The sequence below is a fragment of the Lissotriton vulgaris genome, unplaced genomic scaffold (genome assembly GCF_964263255.1).
Source record: "Lissotriton vulgaris unplaced genomic scaffold, aLisVul1.2 SCAFFOLD_2906, whole genome shotgun sequence".
In the NCBI taxonomy this organism is placed as follows: Eukaryota; Metazoa; Chordata; class Amphibia; order Caudata; family Salamandridae; genus Lissotriton; species Lissotriton vulgaris.
In genome coordinates, this window is record NW_028244519.1 from 281467 (window position 1) to 300033 (window position 18567).

Sequence of the window (18567 nt, forward strand, 5' to 3'; positions counted from 1 at the left end):
AAGTTAATTTGCACCCATCGGTGCCCAGATCCCAATCTCCTTGCCAGTAGGACTTATTACCATGAAAAGCTGGTTGATTAATTTCTCCAACAAAGGCTGATAAGCTCAAGTACCTTCAGCGCAATTAGCAGAGACTAAGCTTGCAGAGGACCATCTTTTAGGCTGGCTGTGCACAACACTACCTAATGTAACTTATTTGACTAAGTTATTACTTTTATAATTGTTTTACTTAAACTTGGATAAAAGGGACTAGGAGGCGTTGGTACCTGACCTTCATCTAGCAGTTCTCTAAAACGACAAAATGTCTCTAATTGACAAACAACGGCTGAAATGGATATTTGGTGATTATATACCATACATGGTTAACCATCTCTATGTAGGAATTGGTTGACCATCATAATGTCAAATACATGTTTTTTAGTGGGCCACTAAATGCTTCGAAGGCGCTCTGACATTTAAATATATATTCCTCGGTGTGCAGCAGGTGAGTTCAGACTTATTGCACCTCTAGTTCTTTCCAACGTTAAATATTTGGGGAGAACTAGACTTATGTGATTATATTGGGCCTGAACACACTCTTTTAGAATAAGCCATTCTCTGGAACTAATTCTTATGTTGGTCACATAGTCATATCATCCAACTTTTCAGTGTATAGTCCAATGAAGTACTCTGCCTGTTGCTGGACGTCTACGTAGCCTTCCACTTCAACATTCAAATTAAATTACTTCGAAATGTAAGTAAACTCTTCTGTTCTCTACAAAGTATCTAGTCGTTCAGGGGCCTTGCTGAAGGGAGCAACATTCAGTTTTATTCCTTGGACACCTTCACTCTTGATGAATTGAATCCACTTCAACTGTCTTTTTCCTACCTTTCATGGCCTTCCCCTTTATTATACTGGAGAGATGGCTGGTACAAAACTGGGTTCTAAGCTGAAGGTGTGAACCTGGTTGCCAAGCTATTTCCCTGAAGCTAAAATTATTCATTTGCAATGAAAGGTTCCAAAAAAGAATTTAAAAAAATCCTGCTGCTCCATCTACTCTTCACGCTTAGCCGAGACTAGTCTGCCACATGAGATTTTTAAAATTGTGTAGAAGGATTCTATTCTCTTTACTTCTCAAAAGAGAGTTTCTCCATCTCTTTGTGTGCAAGTCTTTTTAAAAAAAAATTTTTATGGAGAAACTTCAAACTGTTGTACTTCGTTCTCTTAAAAGTCTAGTATGCTCATTTACTCGAAGGATCTGGTAACTGATAATACACTGCAGGAATTTAGTCCTTCTCTTATATTAGATTTCGCAGTTTCGGCAGCCCCTTGTTCATGACGAGCTCAGCTCGTCATCAGCACAGCTCCACTGTGCCTTATGACGAGCTGAGCTCGTCATGAGCATCGAAGGGGTTAAGCAATTATAAACCCATCATCTTTGAATGTTAACCTAACTGAATAGAAAGTCCATGTTCACCTTTCCTCTCATTTCAGAGAATAATCTTTGGCTACTGCTGAAGCTAGATTTGGCTTGATCATGGCGGTACAGCAGCCCTATTCCTTCTGGACTTGCCCGATGCCTTTCTTGACTTGCTCGATGCCTTCGCTACTTTATTTTCACAGTTCTGACTGACAGTCCGAGTGGTGCTGGAATCGGAAGGAATGCTTTAGACTTGATTTTTTTATTCAATCGATACCTGGTGGTTACTCTGCTACCTTACTGCCCTTACTGTTCTTCTTTGAAATGAAGAGCATCTATTGTGAATCCTACATTGTATAAATTATCTGTAGCCCTTTTGGCCAGACTTACTGCTGTGTGTTATGTGGCTGTCACCTGGCCACACCCGAACTCCAATTTTCCATAAATGAAGTTTTGTAAGTACAGCAGTTTCAAATTGGATGACACTTAACTGTAAACTTAAACTTTCAAAAAGCTGTAGTAGCGGTAGGAGGTTGTTCTTATATTTAGTAATCTCTCTGGTGGCCTAGTTTAGACAATATCCCATGCCTGATAGCATCACAAAAACTGCGAGTTGACCTTGTTGAAAACCTGATCTAAGATTGTGTCGTCTTCCATCTAAAGGATTTGAAAAAGATTCTTCCTGAGAACTGTAGGAAAACTGTTTTGTTTGAGTAGTCCCCCCACTTTTTGCCTGATATTTGATGCGACTTTGACTGAAGTGTACTAGGTTCCTGTTTACTAGGTTCCAACAAGACCACTGGTTAATTGATCCCAAGTTGACCAGGCCTTAGAGTCCCTAAGAGCTACAGCATATCTTGTGCCACTCCAATGGACCCAAAAGTGCTGAATAAATCATACTCACCCCTGCTCAAGAGATTTGGGTTAAATCCATTGTTCTTTTGCTCACCATGCCACCCCAGTTTAGACCCAGCCATATGCAGTTCTACTCCTCATGGGAATAGTCCAGCCCGAACTGTCAAGTCAGGTCCTTCCTCGACCGGAAACTAGCATCCTGGGATCGGTGTCTCTACAGAACTCTTAAGGGACCCAGCACCAAACTCATACAGACTGTCACTGCAGGCTTAGTGACTAGGTGCTCGCTGCATGTAATATTCGTAAGTCGCCTCTACAGCTTACCGCCCTAAGGCAGGGTGCATTATATTACAAGTGAGGACATATGTGCCTGAGCAGATCTACCCCGGTTCTGGCCAGGTCAGTATTGATCGTACAAGTGAACAGGATAGCAGTCTTAAGGTGTGTACTGGGCACTGGTCAATACAAGCTTCCCAGCTACATAATGGCTTCACTGAAATCTATTGTGTTCGTTATGAAATACCTTGTATTAATAAACCTACACTGATTCCAATGATTAATTTATTTATACATTCACCCAGAGGGGTCCTTAGAGGCACCCCTGTACCATACTGGCCTTCTAGTGTGCTGGCTAACTGGTTCAGTCTAGCCTACCACCACAGATGAGTTTCTGACCCTCTAGGAGGAGAGGCCTGCTCTGAGTACAGGAACAATGCCTGTTGTGCAGAGATGTTATCACCTCCTCCTTCAGGATTTCTGGTCAATGAGAATATCAAGGCAGGGGGCTTCAAAGGCCTCTGCTGCCTTTGATATGCTACCGAACGCTTCCAGTCAGGGGAGATGCCAGCCCCAGGACAGGTTGGAAGAATTAGCCATGCAGTGGCATGTTGCACTGCCAGGCTGGACACACCTCTAGGGTAAACTACCTGAAATAAACACAAAGTTAGGAATTCCACCTTCTTGTTTGTGGTGAAATTAAAATTTTCTAATTTAGAAATTCTTTATTCCATTCTTATGGAAATATTACACACATTTAAAATTCCTAAAATCGACCATTTGAGTACCCTAAAACAATAATGAATTGTTGCATCATTTAGCCACACCTGCTTGTAAATTATCCTTTAACTATATAAGCAATAAAAGGATTCTCTACTTAGACCAATACAATCCACCAGCCAAGGTCTAGCACGTATTTAAAACATTTCATTAAAAAATAAGACTAATTTGACAAATAGAAAAAACATTAATTCTGCCTCAATCATCATTTTAAGTGCAATGTGCATTTAACCACGAGCAAACAATACATTTGGCTTCAATCAAGATTCTAAAGTGTGATATGCATAACCGCTTATCACAACCTTTCTTTTGGGAGGTCCTATTATTTACTTGGCATTTTCCAACTTAACTTTAAACACACCCATACCTACCTAGATCTTAAACACTAATGGGAAGATAGAAACAAGTTAGTCTTTGAATTTGCACACACATTTGCCAACTGCAAATGCTACATCTCGGAATCTTAGACCGTGAATCCGCTCTGATCCTCTTTCCATAATTTGACTCCCGTGTTTGTTTTAACATAGTCAAAGCACCTTTTTCCTTGTCTCACATTAAAAATGCACAATAAATGGCTCACTTAATATTTCCTAACTCTTTTGCAGGGGCACTGGCTATTGTTCTTAGCAACCTCTGTTTTTAATCCCTTAATATGCCACCCAGGGTCAATTCCCACCCTCAAGTGAAGAACTTCATTCCGCAAGCTCTAATTTGGTATATTGGGATATGGGAACAAATCCACGCTCTCCTGTGAAGTTAGGAAATTACTGACTAAAGGCAGAATAAATCCTCTGTCCAAATAGTTTCTCTGTCACTTTGTCACAGTGAACTCTTCATCTGGTTAATCAAAACCACTTCTCCTCCCTCCATGCACATCTCTTGTACGCTTAATGCTTTAACGTTGTCACTGGGTTCCTATTACCAGAGAAAGTTGACATTATTTCCGGTAAAAATTGCTCCACCAATTAATTGCCAGTGCACCTATCTTTGAGAAAAATAGAAGCACAGGGCTCTGGCAGTAGCCAGCACACTCCAGGCTACAGTTCTCAACTCCCTTCTGGCATTCGGAATTCTGGGTCAGGGTGAAGCTCACTCCCCAAAGGAGGTGGTCATCAAGGGAGTGTAGTGAACACAAGGGTAAATAGCCCATTGGCAACTACCCCTGACTCCCCTAAATATTGTATTTAGAGGAACCTTGATACCAAGATTTCAGATTTGGACTGACGCAAAAGGAGAGAATAAAGAATACTAGCCAGGAGCACAACTGACTTTGCACCCTGCTTGTCTGTTGCCTCCAACCCTCGTGGATCAACTGACTCGTCCTGCCGCTGTGCAGACTTCCAAGAAACCCACAGTGCTGCCAGTGATTCACCAATTGCCAAAGAAACCCCCTTGGAATAGAGGAGCTACTCGCCTGCAGCTGCAGGCACCAAAGCAGCAACACCTGGTACACTGACCTGCCACCTATCGGGACTGCTGATGCAGCAGTTGGCCTAAAAGAGGTAGCTACCCCTACAGGTCGTATCTGTCCTCCTTCCAAGTGTGGGGATTTCAGGACCGACCGGAGCTGTACAACGCGAATAGCTGGGGTACTTGACCCCTTGCAGCAACCAAAGCTGGTTACCAGATTGGACACCAGCGCAAAGAAAAACAGAACTGTACGTCTAGGGACTTCAGGGACTGTGAAACCCACAACAAGAGTGGCCCAGCTGCCTGTTTGCTCCCCTCTGCAGAAAGCAAAGATAGAGTGGCTCCTAGACGACCACCACCCTGCATCTGCGCTCCAGAGCTCTAGTCTGAGGGAGGTGACTGTGCCCACTGGGTCCTGAGACCCACAAGAGCCAAGCCCATCCTTGGGGTTGGCCGACTGGACTTCCAGTTGCCGCCGTCGAGCCTCTTTCTGCAGGCCCCCTCCAACCACATGTGACTCAAGCACCTATCCAGACACCATTGCATCCAAGCCTTACTCCCTGATGAGAAGTGGACCAACAGTGTCCCTACATATCCGAATGAATTCATTTTTAAGTGCCCTTTTCTGAATTGATTTATGGTAGTGACTTATATTCATTTTTTATTTTTATTAATAACAAATTAACACCTAAAATAGCACATTACAGACAATATCATGTACAATATTGCAATCAACAGCTCCATTTCAAAGGCTTATCTCCTGCCGGTGTAGAAAGTAGCACAAGACGTCAGACAGGCAAGCATTACTCAGCGTCCGATAGTGGTAGGTCTCTCGGGCGGCTCTCAGAAGTCTCCCCTTTAAGTGATCTATATCTGCCATATTTGCGACCATTTGTGAGGGTTGTCTCATGAGAGGTATACAGTCTTTGCCGTGAACATACAGTGATCCATGTCGTTCTCCCCAAGCCTCAGGGACGGGTTTTCACTTCCTCCCCACAACTTTGCAATATTGCGTTTGGCGGCTATCATTCCCAATGACACCAATATCTTTTCTTTGACATATCGGTCTGTAGGGTCCCAGATGTTTAAAAGACAGCTTAATACTGCAGTCCGTGGTTACTCCCGTGACTTCTCTCATACAGTTTGTGACCCTTTTCCAGTATCTCTTGATTATTACACTCCCAAATTGTATGTATGAATGTACCAACCAGCCCACATCCGCAAATACAATCTGCGTCCTCCCTAAATTCCATCTTCATCAAAGTTGACCCCGAATAGTATATCCTATGTAGTATTTTAAGTTGAACAAGCCTCAGCCTGGATGAGGCTTCTAGCCATTCACCATCATCCAACCCTGCTATGTCGTTGTCCCAGTGAACACGTAGTTGGAGAAGGGTGTCGGAGGAATTGTTTTTTCGTTTTTTATATATCATGGAGATCTTTCTCCGGAAGGTGGCCATCTAGTATTCTGTCCTCTAGCAGGATGACTCTGGCGGACTGTCACCCCTCTGTATTATGGCTTGCAGCGCGTGTCTGACCTGAAGATATCTGTAGTGCTCTGAGGCAGCTAGGTCATATTCGTCTCTTAACTGGTCAATGGAGATTACTCTACCATTTCTCCACTGGTTCCCCGCAGAAGATAAACCATTTGGGTCCCATCTGTCAAACCCTTTGGTGACCGTCATGTTTCCTAACTGAACTGAGTCCCAGAGTGGGGTGTCCAGCATGATCTTGTCCTTCCAACCCAAACTCAGTGTGGCATCTCCCCCTACCGTGACCAAATGATTTGTGGGCCTTGTTAGTTTTACTCTAGACGGATTGGCATACAGCGCTCCCCTGTAACTTCTTCCGGGCAACATCCACCTATCCGTATATAAACCAGGGTCTTTCTGCGGTCCGTACGTACAGTGATTAATGCAGTGAGATGAGCTGCCCAGTATGATCGTCTAATATTGGGGTGCGCGATGCCCCCATCGCACCACCCTCTTGTGAGCTTAGACTAAGATCTGTGGGGGTTCCCTTCCCAGTGGCTTATATTCGTAAAAACATGGCTTTGTAAAATGCAAAGGCTCTTGTACCCTTATGCAGTAAATGCAGTTTGAAACTTTGTTTCTTGCTGAAAACATGCCAATTCCTTTTGTCAGTTGCTGTTTTCGTACATCATGCATCTGGGCCTCCTCGACTCAAAAGCATAGGGAGTGAAGTGATAATTGTTATCTTTACCTTGTATTGTATATACAAAACCGGAGTTGCTGTGCATCCCTACTCTGAATGTGTAAACATGGCACAGGGCTTCAGGTTTATGCTGATGTATGCCTAAACAGAAAAGCTTTATTATGAAATTCTTCTAGAGATGTAGACCTAGGTCCTCTTGGCGCAACATCAGTAGGAACCAAGATCATACTGGATGATTGTGTGCCCAGTGGTCCTGGAGATGGCGCTCTAGGCAATTTTGATTGGTGCTCTGAAGGTGGTTGTCTTGGCTGCTGTGAAGGTTTTGAAACGGGACTTGGCAAATTTGGAATGACTACTGCAGAGGGCCGCCTGTATTCGGAATATACTCTTGAGTATTCACTCAAATGTAGCTGGTAGCTTCCTCACCTTCATTTTTGGAAAAGGCTGAGCAGTATTTCCAACAGAAAAAAGGTTTGCGTGTCTGTATGTTATGGAATCCCTCAACTTTGAATGCCTTGCTCTCTTTGATGTGGAATGGTATTTCAGTGTTGAACCTACCCTTGAAGGAGAGCAAGTTGCCATTGTACCTTGTCAAAGTTTGAACAGGGTTATATGCAACGATGTCCTCTTTTTACTTACAGCTTTGGACATAATGGGGCCACGGCTCCAGCGGATCATGCAGATCTTCGGGGAAACGTCGGGGCTGTATATGAACCCCGCAAATCCACGCTGTGAGTTCTGGGTGATCGGGCGCAGGTAGGCACATGGGAGTCCACGATTCAAATGGCGGTAGGGGGCCTCAATTATCTGGGGGTGTTTCTCTCGGATGTGCCGGCGATCTCCTGGGAGCGGAATCTGGCACCGATATGGGAGCGAGTCCGTGCAGGTATTAAATCTGGTCTCGCATTCCTTTGACACTCTATGGTAGATCAACAATATTTAAGATGGTAGCGCTTCCTCTGTTACTATACCAGCTGCAGAATCACCCTTACCCAATCCCACCCAAATGGTTCTGGCTGGTGAATTCTGTGCTTGGGCAGTTCTTGTGGGAGGGAGGAGCAGTGCATGTAGTGCTGTGCACTTGCTATCTTTCCACCTACTACGGCGGACTCGCGACCTCTGATATTCTTTCGTAATACCAGGCCTTGCATCTATTGGTCCTCAATGAGTGGTGGTATGGCGACAGGGAGGACCGGCATATGTGTTGGAGCATAGGCTTATGGGACCCCACACACTCCACACTATTCTTTACTCCTGCGTTGCTGCGGGCGCGTTTCTACCAGCCACACGGGTGGTCTTTCAAATTTGGAGGCAGGCATTGCGGCGCATGGGATGGTGGAATACCCTGAACCAAGAAACCCCCCTCTGATGGGAGCCTGCCTGACATCGCGGCCCTGCGGGGCTGTGATACTATAGGTGTTTCTACCCTGGGTGATATTATGAGGGACACGACCAGGGGCGGCTCTAGGCTCATGGTGGCCCTGGGCATGGAGCGTAGGTAGGGGGCCCCAGAAGAGTGGGTCCGGGCGGGACGGAGCGCAGAGGCCAGTGAAGTGGGGGGGTGGTCCAGGGTGTTTAGAAGTGGAACAGAGCCAGAGGCCGCCAAATCCCTGCCAGGGGCCGCCACGCAAATATGTATCCATCCTCGGAGGATTATTTTATTAAGGATATATTTTGGCATGGTGGCCCCTGGGGTTTGGTGGCCCTGTGCAGGTGCACAGCTTGCACATGCTTAAGGCCGCCCCTGACACGGCGCTCAAGTCCTTTTGAGATTTGCAGGAGGAATTTTGCATGCCTAGTCCCAGTTCAATCGGTACCTTCAATTCCGTCATGCACTGTCCCTCAGCCTAGAGGGCCTAGAATCTCTTCCTGAATTTTGCCCGTTGGAAGCGAAGGTTTTCATGGGGGATTTAGAGACAAAGAAGATATCCCTGATTTATCAGTCCCTGGTTACTCCTTGCTCCCCCACACTGAAGAGTCTTTGAACAGGGAGAACTCCACCTTTTATTATGCCTTCTCTTCTTGAATATTCCTCTGGGGGATTCCTCATAGAGAAGGATTTGGAGGTTTGGTAGAGAGGAGTCCCTCTCCTCTGATATTCCACTAACTGGGACTCCTGCTGATTGCATTGAAAGTGTCTCTTCTCCCCGTCCATAAGAGTGCACATAGAAAAGTTCCAGCGGTGTAATCATCAGCCAATGACATTGGTATCCAGAAGGCAAAGGATACATGGACGATGAGTCTGTTTTTCCTATTTTCCTGCTACTTGGAGGACGATTGTCAAACAAGTGGCGTTTTTGACAAAATTAAAATATTTTATTTTAAGGGAGATTCCCCTGAAGGAGAACTAGGATTACAGGTCATAAATTGTTCTTTCATTTTGACTAAATTAGTTTTGGAATGTAATTGTGTGTTTTTTTTTATTGCAATGTTTTGGTGTTGCTGTCCACAATCTGCATGCAGCTGCTCTGCAGAAAGCCATGCTTATTGTTCCAAGCTGCTAAAGTACCTCATTTAAACCTACAGTTATAAAGCATTAGATTGTTTAGACATGATTGTCATCCAAAGCTCGTAACTAGACTGAACCCTTTCTTCCCCTAGAACTTAACATTTCAGTTCTTTACACACATGTTCAAATTCCTCCAAGGGCTACCACCTACATTAAAATATCTACTAGTGCCCATGTAATCTACTCTTTAGAGGCCTCGTTACATTTTCATTCCATGGCCAGTCAATTGTTTGTCTCTACACAGGTGACCGTGATTGTGCTGATTGGCTAATCAAATGCTTAAAGTACAATAAACTAATGTCTATATTTTTCAGTGTCACATCATGCTAAAATATTTTTCTTCCCCTCTGTTCCCATCAGTCTTTTAGACCTATTGTCACTTCATTTTCCACCCCATCTCTCTAGCTCTCTTCCTCACTGCCTGTTTTTTAAAATCTCTATTCCCTTTCCTCATCTCTCTTCTTCTATCCACAGCCCTTTTCCCGACCCTTTCTCTTCCTGACACCCAACATGCTCCTGTCGAAGGTTTTCCTATGATACTGCTTTCAATAATAATAGTGGCAAGAGAGGACGTAGGCGAATGGCTGTAATGCTAACAGCCACTTGCACCTGTGGTCTGTGTAAGCAAGAGTCTTTTGAAGAGCAAGTAGGCAGTACTGATACACCATTCACAATCCCAGTGGCCTTAATGTAGGATCCACTCTAATCTTTAACACACGTTTATTAAAAATGAATAGATCATTTCTTTGATAAATGTTGATCTTCTTGCGCAGTGCAGTTTAATTAAAAGTTTGACTTTAACTAGTATTTGATTAATGGATTGCTCTCATATTTGACAAGGTGAGAGGTAATGCCACTAAAGTCCTTTGCACTGGATGCAAAGTGAAATCATCCCTTTTGCAACATCCAAATTGTTGATTTCTGTTCCCCATGGAATGTCTTATGCCAGATTGCAAATAGTGGAGGCTGTTGTAGGACTCCGAGTTGACACTGCGTTACACTAAGGCTTGCAGCAATGTTGATTCCATTTCAGAATGTAGAGACCTGAAATAATCAGTAATGTAAGTTAATTTGTGTATAAAAGTATTAAGAATTGTTATGCACCTTTTCCTCATGTAGTGAAAGTTGGTCTGCGCCATCCAGATCCAGTCGTAGAAACCAGCTCTTTGTCTAGTGTAACACCCCCTGACGTCTGGTTCCAAACTTCGGTACCTGAAGAAACCATTGATCACGGCTGGTTGTCGGCGTTGCAGCTAGAGGCAGTGACCTATGCAGCTCAGGTATCTAACACTAACCAAATATGAAAGAATGTATCCTTATTTTTTTCTCCACATAACAGTCCATTCTTATTTCTTGTATGGATATTGTCCATCACTGAATACTTGCTGCTGATTCATAAACCGAGATCCCAGAATGCTTTTATAAGAGATGGGCATGATAGGAATGTAAAGTAGAGCCATCTGAAATTAAGGCATCCTTCATTATTATTTATAATTCTTACTAAACCTCATAAATGTATAAAGCTGATTCACACCCTGATCGTCACAATGTTCATCAGTGTTGAGATTGCCAACTCTACAGCAATACATTTCCTTATCAAGCAGGAAGAATTGGAATGTTTTTGAGGAAGGCTTAGTCGATCTAAGGCTGGTCTTTGGTGAGCAGTATCGTTGACAGTGGTGCTTCAGCCAGGCATACAAAATTCAAAGACTGATTAGCTCTTATTACACCCCAAGGAGGAACACTAATGGGCGGATAGTGGTGATGTTTTATGTGTCCGCTTCATGACCTGGAACATGTCATACATCGACTTGTTCCCCACTTCATAAGAGGCATTCACATTTTCAGATACTTGATCTATGGTAAATATTCTTGATACTCCTTGGGAACATTTGCCTGTACTTTCCACTTTCGGTGCTAATGGAGATCTATAGCGCTCATGAAGAAATACACTAGAGTATCTTGATTACTAATATCATGTACCTGGGTGCTAACAATTTTAAGAGAAGAACAACACCCCACTTCTCACTTTGTAATCAAAAGATTAGGCACAAATGGCAATCACATAAGTTTTGTAGCACACCGCTTATCACAACATTGACAGTCTTTTCTTTATGGTCCAAAACACAAAACAATCCAAAAGGCTCTTGAAAGTTTCTTCTTATTTAATTATTTTCCAACTCCTATTCCCATGCCAAACGTTTCGCTGAGGTTATTCTTAAACCAATGGCTTCCTCAGGGCTCAAACTTGTTTCGCTTTAGGACCTCCTATTCTGGAAGTGAAAACGTCTCCAGTATCCTTGCTTATGTTATGAGGTCACAATTTTCAATCAATTGCATCCGAAGTTCTGTATAAATCAGGCAGGGCGTGCAAAACGATAATAAAGCTTCAGTTCCCAATATCCAACTTTTGTATCGGACTAAACGAGATCTATCTTTATCTCACTGATTCTCAAAGCCTCGTGTTTCACCGCCACTTGTGCACCAAACAATTCTCCCTTTCGCGTTCCGTGTTCATCCCGAATACAGGCCTGTACTTTCCTCAAGGAACCCTACATCCATAAGTGCTTCCTGAATTAAGACCACCCTAGACCATTTTCTTACTGGGTTGTACTTGCAAGGTAATTGCACCTGGACATGCTTCAATTCAGAAGGCTGTTGGTGATGGCAGACTTTCTCACCAGAATGTTGGGCATGATCTTCCACCCTATCTCTACTCTTGATTGCCTGGGGTTCAGAGTACCTGTAATTCGGCCACATAAGTTTGCCTGATAACTGCGTTAACGATCCTAAAAGTGTTCTACCACTAAATCATCATTTGCCTTCAGGTTGAAGAGCCTACAGTAATGAGATCTGATAATATTTTTGGAATAACTCTTATGACAGACACCTCCTTTCAGGGATAGCAGGCCCATCTGTGAGGAAAGCTATTTATTATATGGTGTGGTTATGCTACCTCACAATGTAATAAACTCACCAACCCGTCTTGGGTCCAATCAGACTCATTTTCAACCTGGGACGCTGTGACTTTTAACAGTTAGGCTTTAAAAGGATCAACTGCAAAGCATTTAGACATACCAAAACATTGGAATAAGAAAAGAGACACAAAGGAAATGAGACACCAGTTTATAAGAATAGTTCTTAAGAATTTTAAGACCCCTAAGCAAACCAAATCCAACAGAGGGATCATCACGAAGCAAATAAAAAATTGCTGCTTTTCATTCAAATTGCAAACTTGCATTGGCAACTACCATGATTATTTGGAAAACGTTTGGAACTACTACTCCGGCAAAAGCAGAAGTTAGTCTTGTGGCCTGTGCAAACTTAGACACAGGAAGACATTGGTCAATAGAGCGGCAACTTTCTAAAACTGCTATCCTCTTAGGTTGCATTAAATTAAACCAGATCTGATTGAATGCAATTATTCTTTTTATACGTTAAAGTGCTAACTGTAATGTTCCCATTCAGACGTTTGCAGAGCTGAATAGTCAATGTGTAATCCTGTACTTGCCAATTGTGCAACACTATACAATAATTGAGGGTTTTTACTGTTCGAAAACGTAAAAACACATTTCGTTTTTTTAATATACAGCACCCTCCCTTAGGGTTAGATCGGCCTATCTCAGGGGTAACCCCTATCTATTAAAAAGGAAGATCTGAACTTTTTAAATGGCAATGTCAAGTTAGCAGCTCAAACTGCTCTGCCAGCCAGCAATGGTAGGCTGGGAGTTGTGCTTTTCTTTGTCTCTCTCATGGTGGCACAGCCAGTGCTGTTGTCCACAAGGGGCTTTTAACATCCAGGCCCTTGGAAACCCCTGGTTCCATATAGTAGGGACTCTTATGTTAGTTGGCCTATGCCAGTTGGGAATAAATCAATTGAGACGAATTTTTAAGAGTCGGAGCACGTTCACTGAGGCTAGTTCAGCAAGGCTCAGTGTGTTTACAGAGTAATTATACCAGTACCAAGAGTAAACAAATTGAGCAAAAAGTGGGGGTTAGCATGCAATGAGCCATTTCCTCTTACCATCTCACTGATGTCATCTTTCAAATTAACTGGACCACTGTAGAGCTACTGCACATCCTGTCTCACCCCCTTTACGGCTGGAAGATGGGCGGGAAAAATCAGGACAACCCAGAAGATGTGCCCACCTCTGCCAAAACCCCACCCCCCTGGTGGGGGAGGTGAGGTGAAGTTTCTCTTCAGAGCTTGCCATCTTGCAGATGGCAGCGCCCTCAAATGAGGGTCAGGGACTGTGTCCACTCCCCCACGTGGAGTGAACACACCGAGGGTCTAGTCACCCTAAAATCAGTTGCCTATTGGCTAGTACTTCAAGACCCCTAAAACATCCCCTATTTACAGTATTTAGGAGGCAGCCATGAACCCAGGATTTCAGAATCAACGATCTAAGAAGACTGGAACCAGACGACGTCGAAGCAGTGATGTCTCCAGTCCCAACTGACTTGGCCCCAGCCCTGCCTGCCTGCAGCTCTGAATCCCCCTGCGCAGAAAACGACGGCTCCAAAAAGGATCAGCAACCTCAAAACTTGGTGAGGACTGATTCCCCTGCTTCAGCAAAGACTCGACTCTCTTGGACAGCAGCCCTGTCCACAAAACATCAAGCTCCTGCGGAACCCAGAAGCCCTGCTCCAGCACTTTAATCTGCACCCTCCATACACGGCCCCTGTCCAGATTGCCCACCAATACTGAAGTGGTTTCCCAACTGTCCTGACCTTCAATCTTTCGAGGGGTGTCACCTCCAAGGTCCAGTGTGGATGCCTGCAGCATCTTCGCGATGACCCCCTCCACCGCGACATTCCCAGTAAGGAGAAACCGGAGATCTAAAGACACCCCTGCAACCTCCAGCCCTGTGTCCTAGTGCCCAGTACCAACTGTGCCCCAACATCGCATGGCATCTCAACTTCCTCACCTGGCTGTTACTTCCATCAAAGAAGCCTCCTGTTTCTAACACTACAAGCTTTAAAAAGATAATTTTAATCTGGATGTTGGACTGTTCCAGTTCACATTGTTAACATGACAATTGTGCTGTATTCATAAATAAGAAAGGAAACCATAGGTTTGGAATGTGTGGCTGTTTATGCATAAGCACTAAACACCTGCCATCTAGTGTTGGGCTCGAAAGTTTACAACATGTTTTTGTTAAAAAGAAAAATCTTTTGATTCACGAGGTATGGTTATTTCACCCTTAGCTGGTAATGCCCATAGGCATTGGATTATTTTAAAATTGAAGGCTTTCATGTACACAAGTGGGTCCCCCACCGCTGTTGCAGGATAACGCAGACACTACAAATATTGGTGAGATCATTCTTCCTTCTTTCCTCCCGACCATAGTTCTTGCTTAATTGTCGATTTCTGGGTGATTTATGATGATGATCTTGTGTTCTATAATCTCCCACCTTCATTTTCCCTGCCTGCATCCGCTCTCATCTGTTGCTGGGTCATATTCCAATTGGGTCATCATACCCGCCCAGTCTGAGGTCCTCATCTGTTCGCACATTTCAGGTGCAGTTCTGCCATATCCCATTCCAGTGCGTTCCGGATCCTTTTGTGAACTGTGGGCTCTTTATTTGACACCTAGCGTATTGCTATGCGACCTTTTACCAGTAGGAGACCCTATTTTGCAAATTTGTGCTGCATAGGCTCTTGTTTGAGTATCATGCCCAGCAGGCGATGGTGGAACGTCGGCTGAATGCATATTTTTGTCACCCCGACCAGTCTCCAAAAGCACCTTCTATTGAAGTTGAAGTTAGGGGAATTTATAAAGCGCTCGTATACCCAAAAGGTTTCATGGCACTAAGCAGATCGGCAGCAGACAGGGCAATAATTTAGACCTCAAAAGCTTTGGTAAAGAGCCAGGTCTTCAGGTCTTTACGAAACTCCATGTACGATTGGGAGGAACGAAGATTGACAGGAAGAGACTTCCAAAACAGAGGGGCCTGGAAAGAAAAACTCAGTCCCCCATGTTTCTTCCTGACAAACCGAGGAACAACCAAAAAGGTTCTTGGAACGCAAGTGTCTGGAGGGGGTATAGGTTCTGAGCCTAGATGCTACATAAAAAGGGGCTAAACCTGCTAGTGATTTAAAAATAGGACCTCCTAATTTAAATAGACATCGATGGGCGACCGGTAACCAGTGCAGTTGTCAACAGTGGGAGAGCATGATGGAATCTAGACCGACTATAAATCAGTCTAGTTTATAGTCGGCGTAGTTCATAGGCAGGAATCCCAATATAGAGGGAATTAGCGTAGTCGACCTGGGAAATGACAAGGGCAAGGAGAATGAATTTAAGAGCATCAAGGGTAAAGAACCGAGCAACCTTTCGAATAGTACTGTAGTGTAGTTCCTATATTCCCAATAGGCTCTGCGCATTGGAATAACATAAACGATAGTTTAGACATAGGACTCAGGTCGACTAGGCCTCTATTATATATTTTAGACTTAATTGTGTGTGCCAGCTAGCCCAGAGGTCACTAGAAACTTTCTCGAGTAAACAAGGTGTTTAGCTTTCCTGAATAGACAAGAAGGGATTAGTTTCTGACAACCGCATAAACATGACAACTTTGCTCCCTCCAGAAAAGGAGTATATCTCCAGAGTCGCGTAAACAATAGATGTCTATTTTACTCAGTCAATCGTGCATGCTTCGTTTCACCAGAGATGCAGAGAAATAGAGAGACGGGCATTTTCTATAAAAGGGTTATTTATTGAGCAGTATTCTTTCTCCTTCAAGAGAAATGAATTGCCACAATTGCAATACTTGTCATAAAGTAAAGTGCGTACAGTAAAAGGAGTATTATGAAATAATACTGTAAAAGCATTTATATGGTTTCTAAGCCATAAGATACTTAAAATTGATAAAATACATACAATATTAAAATAATGACTAAACGTACTCAACTGGTGTTTCTAAGATACACCTATCCCAATGTACCTAACTTAAGCCTAGTACAGGGAAGGAGTAGATGAGTTAGTTTTTGCCAAGAATCTGAATCAAGAATTCTGTGGGTCTAATCAGCTCCGTACCTTGGGTATAGAATGAAGGAGGTCTTGTATCTCTCTCTCAGGACTCGATCTCCCAGCAACCCGCAAGGGTGTCAGGGAAACACTGGAGCTGGATTTTCTCGGAAAGAGAAAAGACAGCGTCTCTCTGTGCGTCAGCAGGGAGGGTCGGCTTCCTTCGGCACTCGCATCAGCAGGGCGTCGGGCAAGTAGATAGCCGATGTGCTCCAAACCACCGTTTGTTGTTTAAGGCAGATGTTGGTATATTTATACCTGGAAGGTGCTGAGTTTGACGTAAGGTTGGACATAAGACGTCACTAAGAACTGGCAGTTCTTTCAGGACTCCAGGAGTTCTAGGAAAAATCAAAACAGAAGCAGGGGGAATTCCCGGGCTGCTGGAGGCTTGGTTTGTTTAAGAGCGCGTTGTGCTTTCTAGGAGTCTATGGGAGTAACCTTGCCGTATTTGGACTGCATTGGCTATGACTTAATATGTATATGATTCTTATGACTTTATAAGGATATGATTTGTTATAACCACATAAGGGAATACATCGGGAATGTCTTAATTTGGGTCCTAGATACATTCACAACAGTACGGAGACACAGAAAACAAGATGAGACGACCAAACTAATTTGGGTGTGCATAGAAAGATCTGCGCTAATGTTTATGCCCAAACTCTTCACAGATTTCTCGGGGAGGGGGCAGGACCAAGAGAAAAGGGCCAAAAATTGGAAGACCAGGGATTGGATGAGCTTCCGAATAGGAGTAATTCTGTCGTATCGGGATTTAATTTAAGAGGGTTTGAGCTCATCCAGTCCTGAATAAAAATCAGTGTTCTGAAAATGGGAAATAGAATCAGGAGAAGAAGAAAACATAAGTTGAAGGTCATCAGCGTAATTAAACACTGTGACCTCCCGTTGACGTAAAGCATAAATAAGAGGAAAAATATAAAGATTGAAAAGAAGGGGGGAGAGGGCAGAACCTTGAGGAACACCACAGGTTACTGCTCGAGGGGTAGAGGAAAAGAAAGAAAGTTGAACCGCCTGGTGACGGTTCTCCAGAAAAAAACAGACACAACACAGAGCCACCTCCGAAATGCCATCAAGCTGGACACGGTCGATCAAAAGAAGATGGTCTACCGTGTCAAAAGCGGCCGACAGATCAAGAAGTACAAGGGCCTGAGTAGAACCATGATCGGCACTGACTCTAAGCTCATCCAAGACTGATAAGATGACTGATTCAGTCGAATGAGTAGGACAGAAACCGGCTTGGTAAGGATCAAAGTAATCAGAGGCCTCAATAAAAGAGCTAAGGCAATGAGTGACATGTCTCTCTAGAACTTTACCTAGAAAGGGGAGCAGAGAGATGGGTCGAAAATTAGATGGAATAGTTGGATCACCACCTGCCTTTTTCAAGACCGGAACTATCTATGCTGATTTAAAAAGATTAGGGACAATGCCCAGAGCCAAAGACTTGTTGAGAAGGGCAAGAGGAGGGTCGGGCAGACAGAGAAGATCTCACAGAGAATGTGTGAAGGGCAGCTATGAGTGGGGGAACCAGATTTCGTAGAGCCCACTGTGGAAGGGCAGGCTTGATAAACAGGCGAGGAGGCTGCAAAATGGGTTTAAAAGAAGGTTTATTAAGAATTGGTAAAGAAGTTGAAGGTTGTTGAGTTATAGGCTTTTGAGATTGTATGGCGTCATCCGAGTCCGACGAGGATGTGGAAGTTCGATCTTCGTTGTGTCCGTGATCGTGATGTTTTCCCCAGAGGCTCATAGGAAAGAAAGAAATGAAAAGGAGCCGTTAGAATTAATTAGTGTTAGGTCCGAAAAAGTCATACCATCCTAACGTTACAATCTCAGCGTTTTGGTGCACAGTCCTGCACCCAGTATGGACTAAAATAAACACGATAGGGTTTTATCACCCTCAAAATGATAGTCTCCTATTATTTTAGTTCTAAGGTTCGATTATCAGGATGGGCTGGCAATAACATAAGACTCAACCTGAGGCAGTGTTATTTTCACAAAGAACGCATAAATTACTACTTTGTTGAACGCTACCTCCACCCATGCGTTACCACCCTCTCCCGACTGTTCCCAGTCTACAATCACTAACCTGGCTCCGCCGTAACTCTCCTGAGTCACG

The 18567-nt window shown here is 43.8% G+C and overlaps 1 protein-coding gene across 4 annotated transcripts in view; it reads left to right on the forward strand.

Moving 5' to 3' along the window:
* The window catches only part of LOC147667205 (protein strawberry notch homolog 1-like), a 273523-nt gene extending 261039 nt beyond the window's left edge, over positions 1 to 12484 (forward strand). For all 4 annotated transcript variants that reach the window (XM_086948853.1, XM_086948851.1, XM_086948852.1 and 1 more), the window contains one exon: positions 10525 to 12484. In XM_086948853.1, coding sequence (XP_086804979.1) covers positions 10525 to 10709 — 185 coding nt within the window. In that variant the 3' untranslated portion in view covers positions 10710 to 12484. The remainder of the gene's footprint in view (positions 1 to 10524) is intronic.
* Positions 12485 to 18567: the final 6083 nt, after the last annotated feature.